Genomic DNA, 12,869 nt, shown 5'->3' with positions numbered 1-12,869 from the left:
AGGTAATATCTCGTGGTGGTTTTTGTGTATGCAGGTCTTCCCCCATTTTGTAATCAGGTTATTTTATGTTTTGGTGTTATTGTTGTTGAGTTGTAGGAGTCTTTTATATATTCTGGATATTAACCCATTATGATTTGCAAATATTTTCTCCCATTCTATAGGTTGTCTTTTCACTCTGTTGACTGTGCCCTTTGATGCACAGAAGTTTATAAATTTGATGTAGTCCCTGTTGTCTATTTTTGCTTTTGTTGCCTGTCCTTTTAGTAACATACCCTAGAAATCATTGCCAAGTCCAATGTAATCAAGCTTTCTCCCTATGTTTTCTTCTAGGAGTTTTATGGTTTTATGTCTACATTTAGGTCTTTAATCCATTTTGAGTTAATTTTTATATATGGTGTAAGATAAACTTCCAATTTCTCTTTTACATGTGGATATCTAGTTTTCCCAACACCAGTTGATGAAGTTGTCTTGGCACACTTGTCAAAGATCAGTTAACCATACATGCGAGGGTTTTTTCTGGGCTCTCTATTCTATTTCATTGGCCTATATGTCTGGCTTTATGCCAGTACCACACTGTTTTGATTACAGTGGCTTTCTAATATGGTTTTGAAATCTGAATATATGAATTCTCCAGCTTTGTTTTTCTTTTTAAATATCGTTTAGGCTATTTGGAGTCCCTTGAGGTTCTATGTGAATTTTAGAATGAATTTTTCTATCTCTGCAAAACATTTTGTTGGGATTTTGATAGAGATTATGTTGAATTTGAAAAGTGTCGTTGATCTCTTTATAACTTATTTTTCTGTATGTTGCAAGGTAGAGAGCAGTTTTATATTTTTCTAGGATAGTTCATTGAATAAGTTATTTCCCCACTGATTTGGAATGCTGTATTCCATATCATCTTGTATCATATACCAAGTTTTCATAGCTGAGTGGGTCTATTTCTGGACTCTATATTTTCTATTTATTTATTTTTCTTTTCATGTAATATTACATTTCTTTCAGTATTTAAGCTCTGTCATAAGCCTTACTGTCTGGTCATGCCCTCTCTGTGTTTTGTTGTTGTTGTTGAGATATTCCTGGCTATTTTTGGCCTCCATTCTCAATATGGACACAAGAATGGATACTTTGTTCTCTGATATTTTTAATTTTTTAAAGTTAACTTCTGTTGACATTAATAATAACATAATTTTCTCTGTTACATTTTAAAAATCAGGGTTTGCCTGGTATATACCTTCTTTTGATTTGTGTATACTGTGTAAGCAGCATAGCTGATTTCTCTAATATTTTCTTTGTAGATTTTCTCAGATTATCTACAGATGATTATGTCATTCTCAAGTAAGGACAATTTGTTTCTTCCTTTCCAGCTTAGCCATTTGATATCTTTTCATGTCTTGCTTCATTAGTTAAGATTTCCAGTATATTGTTGAGTATAAGTTGTGACAGTTAGCAACCTTTTTTTGTTCTGATTTAATGCCTGAAACATAAACTTACAAGGCCATTGCCACCTTGGATGGAGTCCTATATGATGAAAAATAGAAGATGGATTATTACTGCTCCCACTTAAAACATTTCACTTATTTCCAACTACTCATTGATAAATTCCCAAATTCCTTAAAGTGGCCCTAAAGGTCCTGCCTAAACTGATTCCTCCCTACCTCTGCATCTTCGTCGTGTATCACTCTACCACTCTACCCTGGTATTCTTTCAGTTGCTTGGACTTCATCTCACTTCAGAACTTTTGCGTATGTTATTTAATCAGCTTGGAATATTTTATTTCTCCCTTTCCACTCCTGCTCCATTTAGTTAATGTCTACTCATTCATCAGTTTCTTAACTCACTGTTTCCTTTGCTTTCTTTCTTTTTTTGCAGTATGCAGGCCTCTCACTGTTGTGGCCTCTCCCGTTGCGGAGCACAGGCTCTGGACGCACAGGCTCAGTGGCCATGGCTCACTGGCCTAGCCGCTCTGCGGCATGTGGGATCTTCCCAGACCAGGGCACGAACCCGTGTCCCCTGCATCGGCAGGCGGACTCTCAACCACTGCACCACCAGGGAAGCCCGGTGTTTCCTTTTCTTAGAAGATTTTCAAGATCCTGTCAGACTAGATCAAATCCCAAGGATTCCAATTTTAGAGCATCATGTATTTCACTTATTAAATTGTAATTATATATTAATATGTTTGCTGGGTACCAGTCCTCCCCATTAGAATGTAATCTTCATTAGTGAAATCACTATATCATTGACTGTATCTTTAGCACTTTGGAATGGCCTGGCGTATCAGAAGGGCTCAAATACATTTCTTGAATGAATAAATTATTGTAGGTGAAAATCTCTTTTAAAATGGAAATACACTTCTCCCACCTTAACGTCAGTTATTTAAGTTGAGTCTAGTTTGATTCAACTATTTGCTGAATCAAATAGATATTTGGCTGAGAATAGAAAGATGGGTTATTTGTAAAACAGGTAGAGATAGGGGAGAGGAAGCAGGGAATATGTGACTTTGGGTATCCTGAAGGCAACACAAGATCTCTGAATATTTGAAAAATTAATGATACTTATTGATTTGTGAGCCCTGAAAACATTTTTGCCTTTCCTTTCCACTTTCTAAATCCAGGGATTTGTGGAATAGGACAGGATGTTGGGCTCCTTGGAAGTTTATTGGCTGCCTGAGGAGAGAGTCTGAGAAAACATACAAGTACATGCTGACTTAAGTTCATTAGAAGGGATGCTATGTGGGATGGGTTGAGAAGAGCATGGATTTGGCGTCCATCTGACCTAGATTCATATTCAAGCACTGCCACTCTCTAGTTTGATAAGATATTTGAACTTTCCTGTACCTTCCTGAAACTTCATATTTTCTCACCTGTTAAATGTGGTTACTGCCCTTGTGCTTAAATCTCTCCTGCTTAAACTGTATGGTGATGGATTTGAGTTGTAATTGTAATGGGATTGACGTTGATAGTTGAGTTTATGTCCTTCCAGCCAATGGACTTTAATAAATGGCATCCAGGGAGATTTCCTGTGTAATTCATATGGTTCTGATATTTCCATCGTGTCTCTAGAAACTTCTTTTGGAGGCAAATTGCTGTGTCAAACTGAATCATGAAACTGAGCCAGGTTTCTTATTATTGAGGGCAGAAATTCTGCTTGGTTACAGTATTTTCCCCCCCAAGTTTTACTTCTCTAAGAAGAGCATAGGACAGTTAACACTTCAAAACATAGCTTAAACAAAGCCCATTTTGGAATGCCAAGCTGTCACAGAGTTATTCTATCTCTCTGATATAACAGTACAATAACATTATTTTGTACTTGATACAAACATAAGAACACCAGTTTCTATCATTTTTGCCCTTGGGTTTTGAAGGTGGAATTTAGAGGGAAAATGCATTTACATATGAAATATTGAAATCTATCAAAAGTATATAGAATTATTTAACATACAACAGGGCTGCTTGTTTCCTTAGAAGTGACATCAGGTAGGTTAGCTAACTGAGCTGCCACGACTGTATTTTAATGATCTCTAGGGTTTATCTCCTATTTAAAATGCTTTGTCATTTAGTCTGCGTGTGTTAAAGCACTGACTCTTGCTCAGCTCTTCTTCAGATTTATTTGTTTCCTACTGTTTGGTGTTAATCATTTGATCGCTTTGATGTGTGATAGGAGGAAGACAGTAGTTATGTAATTTTCACTGAACAGTCTTCCCTAAGTTATTAAATATATTTATTCTATATCTTATCTGTCATCAGCTGCAGATTGTGAATGCCCTGATAGAAACTTTGAATTCAGGGCTCCTGCATTACTCAGCTCTTCCTTGGTAATGCAGGGATAACAGACAACCCCCGGTCTCTATGGCTTGCAACCACTAAGATTTATGTCATGTGTGTGAATATATATATATATATATATATATATATATGTGTGTGTGTATGTATGTATATGTACATCTATGACATATATATGTGTGTGTGTATATATATATATGTATGTATATGTACATCTATGACATATATATGTGTGTGTATATATATATATATAAAGTCAGTAGTGCGTTTGTTTCTGCCTCAGTTATCTCTTTCACTCCACGATCCAGGCTGAAGGAGAAACCCCCATCTGGAACATGCCATTCTCGTGGCTGAAACATAAAGGGCTCTTAGCGACAGTCAAAACTTGCAGTGGCTCTTAAAGTTCCTGCTAAGCTGTGACCACACACACTGGTCATTCACATTCCATTGGCCAGAGTGAGTCTCATGGGCAAGCCCAGTGTCACTGTGTTCCAAGAGAGACCCTGCAGTTTACAAGGCAGTTGATGGGCCTGTGTCCTTCTTTTATAGAGAAGGGTAGAGAAAATAGTAGAATATGACATAGATGTAAGTTTAGGTAGGGCCAATGGCATCTTTTTCTATAGTGGCCTGTTCTTCTGATGCTACTCAGAAAAGTCCCTTCCCTCCTCCTCTCACCTTCTGCAAATCCCTCAGGGCCAGCAGAGATGCTTTTGCCTACTTGCCTACATAATAGCTGAACCTGCAGTGATTGTGAGTTCCACATAGCAGCCACTATATACATATGGCTATTTAAATTTAAATATAAATTAATTAAAATAAATGACGTTAAAAATTCAGTTTCTGAGTCACATTAGTCACATTTCAGGTGTTCGGTAGCCACACGTGCCTAATGGCTACTATGTTAGCCCAGATAGAGAACATTTCTGACATTGCAAAGAAGTCTGTAAGTATGTATTTGTTATGTTTCATGTTCCTGTCTCTGACATAGTTTTTTGTGGTACTGCTATCAGCTTCCAAACCTATCTCTCCTTTTTGATTTGTTGTCTCTTATAGTTCATAGGTTTAAGCACTAGATTTAGAATTTTCTATAAAGTAAGGGTAACTAGGCTCTAAGAGCAGAAGAGCTTTCTTACGTTCAAGTATCTGAGTTTTCATACTTGGAATTTATATTTCTGTTCTGACTGCCCCAGGACCTTTTTGGCTTGGTTATTCTGGTGCGCCTGTGCTCTGGGTGGTCAGAGAGTCAGACTCTTGAGTTATTGCGGGAGAAGCGCTATCAAACTTTAAAGGTAAATTGCACTTTTATGGAAACGCTTTAGGCCCAGTCAATGGTCCCTTGTTTGGAGCAGTGCCATCTAAGGTAAGTTTATTGACTGACTTCCTACACATATACCAAGCACTATGCTAGGCCCAGGAGATACAAACAAAAGTGAACATGGCCCCAAATCCTGAGGAGTTCACAGTTTAGGTGGTAGAGAGAGTCATAAATAAACGGTTTCATCGTCTAGTGCCCAGGTATGAACTTTCCTCTGAAAAGAGAGTGGTGCATGAACCAGCCTTCCTGGAGGTGGAGGGAGGGGGATGAGACAAGAGGCCAGAGGCCTTGGGAATGCTCCCTAAAATAGTGATTCTTTTTTTTTTTTTTCCATCTATTTCTTTTATCTTTTAATTGGAGTATAGTTGATTTACAATGTTATGTTAGTTTCAGGTGTACAGCAAAGTGAATCAGTTATACATCTGCATATATTCATTCTTTTTTAGATTCTTTTCCCGTATAGGTTATTACAGAATATGGAGTAGAGTTGGAGGGAGTGATTCTTAAATGGCATCCTGAGGGATAAATAGGTGTTAGTCACATGACAAAGTTAGGAGACTGGAGTCAACAAGACATGATGTACCATAGCATGAACAAAGATGCTGAGAAGTGGACTGGCGTGGTGCAAGTGGGAACTTTTAAGTTTAGTATTGATAGGATTTAAAATAAAAGGGAACCTGTGTCTATAGAGATAGATAGGCTTTGACTGGTATGTTGAAGTGCTGGGTAATCAGCAGAGGGGGCAGGGGGCAGGGGGATGGTGACATGGGCTCATCTGACTTTTCAGCAGTTCAAGTTGTTCACCCTGGCAGCTTTGTGGCAGTTAAATTTGAGGGAGTTGGGCTGGAGGCTGGGACACTGGTGGTGGTGGGTAGAGGAGGAGGAATTCATAGCAGTCCAACAGAGAGATAACCAGGGCCTGATGTGAGCGGGTGTTACTGTGGTAGAGTAGAGGACCTGCTTTCAATCAACACTTAAGGGGTAAGATTATCAGTATTTGAGGACTGATGAGATCTGGAGGATGAAGGAGACAGAGGAATCAGAGATGACGCTAAGCTTTCAGGAAAACATTAATTTGAACACTTCTTCCAAGTTCACGGTGATAGGTTTTGACCTATAGCTGCTACTAGTGTTTTGCATTGGCAACTGGTATCTAGGTTAGGTTTTGGCTCCTTAGGACTCCATCACTCACATTTGTTAAAAGAACTTGAACCACACACTATAGTGAAGCTCTACCCTTGTATGACTTTAATTGTGCAGTGGCCTATGAAAACTTATAGAAATTTGGCTTCACTTCTAGTGGCTCCAGTCCAGATGCCAAAATTACCCTGTTGCCGGGACACCCCTTGGGTGGACCATTGAATCTGTTATTCATTAGGAACAGCTGAAAACCATCAACAAAATTCCTGTGCTATGCCAACAATAACACCAGTCAAATTTCAAGGTAACTCCAGGTTTCAGAAAGTTATGAATCTCAAAGTCTGTCTAGCTGAACCCTTATTTGTATTTTTACACATATTTATCATGTGAAAAAGCTTGTGGCGTCCTTACTTTTCATAATTGTACATCGCTTTCTTTAGATTATAAATTAAATTCTGAGTTCCGAATGTTGGTGGAGACATGCTTATGGATCTGTAGTCAATCACATTAAAGTGAAAGTACAAATTCAGTCCGGATGGTGGAAGTTGGAGAGGAGCCAGCCCAAAGAATCCATTGTGATGGGGTCCATATTGACAGCAAGAATTCTCTCATATCTGCAGTGCATTTTAAAAGGATTCTCCAAGTAACAGTTACTATTTTAATGACATGTGTTAAGCTTCCAGAAGAACCCAGTTCTCTAGTTTGCAAAATTAAAGAAGTATGCCAAATCTATGTTGATACTTGGGTTTTACTGACATATTTCACGACTGCCTGGCTAAAGCCATAAAACAGTAGGTGCCTGACACTTGATTTTAGATCGTTATGTTTAGCTACTGCGTCTGGCCTTTGCTGCTAAATATTTTTTTCTTGTCACACTAACTACTCCATCGAATTGAATCTTCAGTGGTCTAGCAGTTTTTGAATGACTTCGTGCAAGCTGTGAAATCCTGTTCCCTAATCAGGAAGATCTGGGCAAGTCTTGTGGTATGAGGAAATATGCCACATCTTTCTAAGTGAGACAACAGGATTATAGGACAATTAGACAACATCTTCAGAATTTTTATCTGAAGAAGAGTGATAGGTTTGGCGATGAACATGTACTATAAAGCGAGAGGCATGGGAAGTTTCCACATTCTTTAAAAGGGTTTGGTACAAGGAAGAAAAGAAAACAAGCTGACTTTTTGTGGCTCTTGAGAAGGGTTACATTAACCATTTGTTAAAAGTTGGATTTATGAAGATCGTTGGCTTCGAAGAACATTCTTTATAAACTGCCATCCTTTGTATGATGTCAGTGAAGGTTGTTTAGCAACATATCAAAATAGTTTTATGAAAAGATAAATATGTTTCTTTAAACCCAAGGGGAGCTTTCTAAAATGCATTTTTAAAAATAAATAATGGCTGTCATTCTGTGGGAAAGAGGCAAAAAAAGACATCTTTTCAAGCAATTTGTGATTTAATAGCAGCTGGTCAAGTGAGTTGAAAAACCTTATGAGTCGTATATTTTTTTAATGCCTTTTCTCTTTCTTGGGAAACTGGCTAACCCCCAGAATCTTTCTCCCATAGCAAATGGCTCTGAAACTTTGATCTTTGCAAACCAGTTTGCCAGATGTAGTGGATAGAACACGTGTGACCTTTTGTGTGCCAATTCACCCTGGCTGATCGCAAACCATATGTTAACCTTGTATGACTTTTATTTGTAGGCATTACAGCAGAAGTTCTGGTGGTGACCTCTTTCGACGAACTGCAGAGAAGGGCCCCAGAAGCAAGAGGGAAGATTGTCGTTTATAATCAACCTTACACCAACTACTCGAGGGCAGTGCAATACCGCATCCAGGGGGCGGTGGAAGCTGCCAAAGTGGGGGCTTTGGCATCCCTTATTCGATCGGTGGCTTCCTTCTCCATCTACAGGTTGGTCATTATGTTCATTTGAAATGCTTTCAAAAACCAGGGATTTCCATCAAAGAGAAGCCCTTTTGAAATAAAAACAAACCAGTCAAAAGAAAATACTGATTGTTCATGGAACTTTTCCCCCATTCTACATTTGTTCATTTGTTTGTAATATCTTTTTTGGCCTTTTCAGGCTTCCAAGCATCATTTGTGCATTCCTTTACAAAGCTTTCCACATCCATGATGATCCCATAACATTCTATATATAACCAGTGTATTTTATATATTTTCATTGGAGGGAGAAACTGAATTCATGTCTGCATTTCATCAAAGATTCCTAAAGGCAGCCAGGCTTTTTTCCATTGTTGCTAGAGAAGTGAAATACAAATAAAGCAGGTTACATGATAGGGGCCATCTATGGCGTAGTGGAAAGAGTTGAGGCAGCAGAGGACCTTGGATGTACACCTGCTTCTGCTTCTGAAGAACCGTGAGGCCTTGGGAATGTTCTTCTTTTTTTTTTTTATCGAAGTATAGTTGATTTACAATATTATATTAGTTTCAGGTGTACAGCAAAATGATTCAGTATTTTTGCAGATTACACTCCATTATAAATTATTTCAAGGTAATGGCTGTAACTCCCTGTGCTATACAAAATATTCTTGTTCCATATTTATTTTATACATAGTAGTTTGTATCTGTTAATCTCATGCCATCTTGGGAATGTTCTTAAAACTCTGCGCCTCAGCATTCTTCTCTATTAATTAGTGACAATTAACAATAATACATTTACAAAATTATTTTAAGATTGAATGAGGTAAACTTATGAAAGATACTTGATATTTATGAAGGTCTATTTTGAGGGCAGCGTAAGTTTTGTCTTTTTCTTTGTATTTCTGATTGAGGTAATTGCAACATGCTTTATTGATCCTCAGTTGTAGGAGGAAATTCGGCATTGCAGTGGATAAAAAGTCCAAAAATTGACCTGCAGACATTGGGCCTAGTTTAATAGCTACATATCGTAGTGTCACATATCAAGGATAAAATATTTGAGAAACATGGATAAAAGAAGCACCGTTTTAGTGTTGTGGCCTGGTCTCTCTAAGATAAAAAAAAAAATAAAAATAATTGCAAATAGGGTTTATTTGAGTCTCAAGACTAGATCTTTAATATCTTTGTAAAGGAAGCATTCTTTATTCTGCACAATTGCTCTTTGGAGCTGGAGTCACAGCTGCTTGACCTTAAATAATTAGCACCCTACGCCCTTAAAAATAACTGAGGACACATCAGCAACTAGGAAACCCAGTCAGAGGAGTTGTCCAAAAGGGCAGAGAAAAGGAAAGGGACATTTTTCTTTTATGGGGATAAGGTATCATCCCAGGGGAGGAAGATGGGGCATGCTAAAACCACTTGTTAGAAGTTTTATGAGAGAAAACCTAGTTACACTGATGTCACAGTGCTAAAAATAATGCTCTTTGTGGAGTCTTTAAAGTTTTGGTGACTAGTGAAATAATGATTGGACCATATTCTTTCGGATGGTTACTTTTCCCGGGAGGGAAGTCCTGAAATGGCTAGCTTACTTCCCAGAATACCTCAGTCACCCCTTAGAATAACACAGCAACCTGTGGCCATTCACCATGATTTCACTGGTCCTGAGATCGAAATTATGGAGCTACTCTGTTGCTTTGTGAAACTGGGTGAATGCCAGAAATATTCATTTAACAACTACTACTCATTAGACTAATAAACTCCCAGATGACTTAATGCACAGCAATCTGCCAGGGTTCATTGACGTTTTTTTCCTGGTATAATGAAGACATCTGGAAGCCCAGGCTGTAACCTAGGAGCACCAGAAGAATTTCGTCCAGCAAAGGACTTAGAAATCTGTCGTTAGCCTCTAAGGTTTAGGGTTGCCAACATGTAGTGTGCATTCAAGACATTTTTCTTAATATTTATAGATCCAGACTGATTATAATTTTTTCATTGATTTGATAGCCAGACATATTTCAGTGGACTCTTAACTTTTATAACTCCATATTTTCAACATTTATGAATACAAAATAACATTGCTCTTTACATAGTACTTTAGAATCTTTCACATACATCATCTTATTTGTTCTGACAACAATCCAGTGGACCAAGGAGAAGGGGCATTATTATCCCCATTTTAAGATAAAGAAAGAAAAGTTCAGAGAATTCAGCATGTTAACGTGTTTAAGTCTTGCATCTTGAAAAATGAAAACCAAAACGAAACAAACTGTCTCTTCGTCCACTTCAGGCTAATTTGTTTTTTAGAACCAGTTTTCCTTGAAGAGTGTTCTATATTCCTATCTGTAATTTTTCATCCCTCATTCGCTCTCCAGATCACTTTAACCTGGCTCTTCCAAATACTGAAATGGAAGTTGTTAAGGTCACAAATAGCTGCCTAGTTGAATATAATGGACATTTTTCAGGCCATCATCTTATTTCACCCCTCTCAAGTATTCCTTATTATTGATTGCTTTTTCAATCTCTTCTCCTTGGCTTCTATGACTTCTTTCTCATAATGTCTCTTTCTCTAGCTCCTGCTCTTTCCCACTTTCCCTTTTCTTCCCTGTTTCTCTGGCTTCTCACTGTTAATATTCTACCTGAGCAATCCCATCATGCTTATGACTTCAGCCCTAAGCATGGGGACCCTTTCCAAACCCATCTCTTCTGTCCACTGCCTGAGCTCTAGGTCCATACATCTAACTACCTGCCGATTTATCTTTTGGGTGTTCCATAGCTATCTCAGATTCTTTTCTTTTCCTTTCTTTTCTCTTCTCTTCCTTTATTTTTCAAAATTGAACTCATTCTTTCACCTCTTTCTCCTGCATTTTCTATCTCAGTGAAGAGAATGCCATCTGTTCTGCCTTATAAATTAGATGGTCCTTGATTACTTTTTTTCCTCTTCCCTTATCCATCATTTCTAGGAGCTACGACATCTCCTAGCTTCTGCTCTTTATCAGTCATTTCAGCCAATGCATATTGAGCACCTCCACCTCCCAACATCACTCCACACTCTACTAGTCAGGAATCACTAAGGCTGCCCCAGTGCACCCCATTTCCTCCAAGTTTCACGACTTTGCAAATGCTTTCTCCTCTGCAACCTTCTATTCCCTTCTTCACTATCTCACACTGTCCTTCAAGATTCATCTTAAGTGTTTCTTCTTTTGGGGAGCCCTGCCTGATATCCAACTCCAGCCCAGGTGAGCTGCCTCTTTTGGGTATCCCATGTCATCCTGTGCATACTCTGTATCATAGTATCTTGGAGGTAGTTTGGGTTCATGCTTTGGTAGGGTAGACTAACTGTTGTAGCAAGCAACTTAGACACCTAACACAATAGGAATCTCTTTCTTGCTCACATAATAGTTCCAGGAGGGTGTTCAGCAGGTGGACTTTTGCTCCTTTCCATCTGTGGCTCCATCACCTCTAAGAAATCAGAGTCCTCTGCAGGGTGCCCTGCATCCAGCTGGCAAATAAGGAACTGGAGAGAGAAAGTCGATAATCAAGGGGGAGGTTTTCTGTGGCCAGGCCTGGGTACGGCATACCTCACTGCTTACATTCCACCAGCCACAGTGCAGTTACGTGGAGGCTAGGAAATCTGGTCTATCTTCATGCTCGCGGTGAAAGGAAAATGAGTTTGGTGAACAGCTGTGCAGTCTGCTCCAATCGCCTGACTCAACACTAGACTGTAAGTTCCAGGAAAACATGGATTACACATTTTACCTCTGTGTCCCCATCATCTTGTATCATATTTGATACATGGTGGTTACTCTGGAAATGACTGTTGGAGGAATCCACTTGTCTGAGGTTATGTGATCAGTCGTGGTTGGGTTCTTACAACAAAGCAGGTGACCCGGTTCCTAGTGCTCTCTGACCAGACCGTGTAGCCTCTGTATAGTGAATTGAAATCAGCTTGAACTTTTGGGGCACTTTGCTCTGTATTTGGAGGAAAACATCCAGATGCCAATATGCCAGATTATACCATTTTTTCTGCCACACTATTCACACACAAAGATCTTTTGGGTCACCCTTAGCTCTATGGCAATGGGTTATGCTGGATCCTGTTTAGGAAAAGTGTAAGAAGTCAGCAACACAGGAGAACAGAATAGAAATTTGTCGCTGCTTGATTTCGAAATTAGAGACTCTCCTAAAGGACAGGAAATGTGTTTTACCAATGTGACTTGACACCTGTCAATGCACGTATCAATATTAGCCGTTTTGGAAGTACAACGTCACATGCTTACATGACATGTCCTCAAAAGGCAGTCCATTACTTGTTGCCAGCATTATCTCCGGATTCTTTGTTGTTATTTCTCTGTATTCCCATTATTAGTGTTTTTGGGGCTCAAATTTACTTCAAAGAGAAGATTTTTCCTTCATTGATGCTTTTATAATGACTTTTCTCTTGTTCAACATTAAGTGTCAAGTGGGGACTATCTAATGGGGACTCCCATTAGATCTTTTTTAGTTTTTCTGTTTGTAAAATACATTTTGCCTTTGTCACAGGAGAACATTTTAAGGATAAATGTAATTGTAAGAGATTTAATTTCTGCAGAGGAAAGCTGCTCTGTGGAACCACTTGCCTTACATTATTTCTCAAATTAATCATATTGTTTAGTAAATATTTATTGAGAGTTTACCATTTGCTCAGAAGTTGCCAGGTACTAGGGTTGCTAAGATGAATTAGACATGTTTTTGGTTCCTCAGAAATATTCTGTCTGGCTAAA

General features: G+C 38.6%; 1 protein-coding gene across 1 annotated transcript in view; it reads left to right on the top strand.

Moving 5' to 3' along the window:
* Positions 1–12,869, top strand: part of CPQ (carboxypeptidase Q) — a 465,560-nt gene that overhangs the window by 131,540 nt on the left and 321,151 nt on the right. Inside the window, exon 4 of the mRNA XM_024756593.1 lies at positions 7,935–8,142. Coding sequence (XP_024612361.1) covers positions 7,935–8,142 — 208 coding nt within the window. The remainder of the gene's footprint in view (positions 1–7,934; positions 8,143–12,869) is intronic.

The sequence above is a fragment of the Neophocaena asiaeorientalis genome, unplaced genomic scaffold (genome assembly GCF_003031525.2).
Source record: "Neophocaena asiaeorientalis asiaeorientalis breed wild unplaced genomic scaffold, Neophocaena_asiaeorientalis_V1.1 scaffold29, whole genome shotgun sequence".
Classification (NCBI taxonomy): domain Eukaryota; kingdom Metazoa; phylum Chordata; class Mammalia; order Artiodactyla; family Phocoenidae; genus Neophocaena; species Neophocaena asiaeorientalis.
The sequence above is the reverse complement of the archived record's forward strand: the minus strand, read 5'-3'. Positions and strand labels throughout refer to the sequence as shown.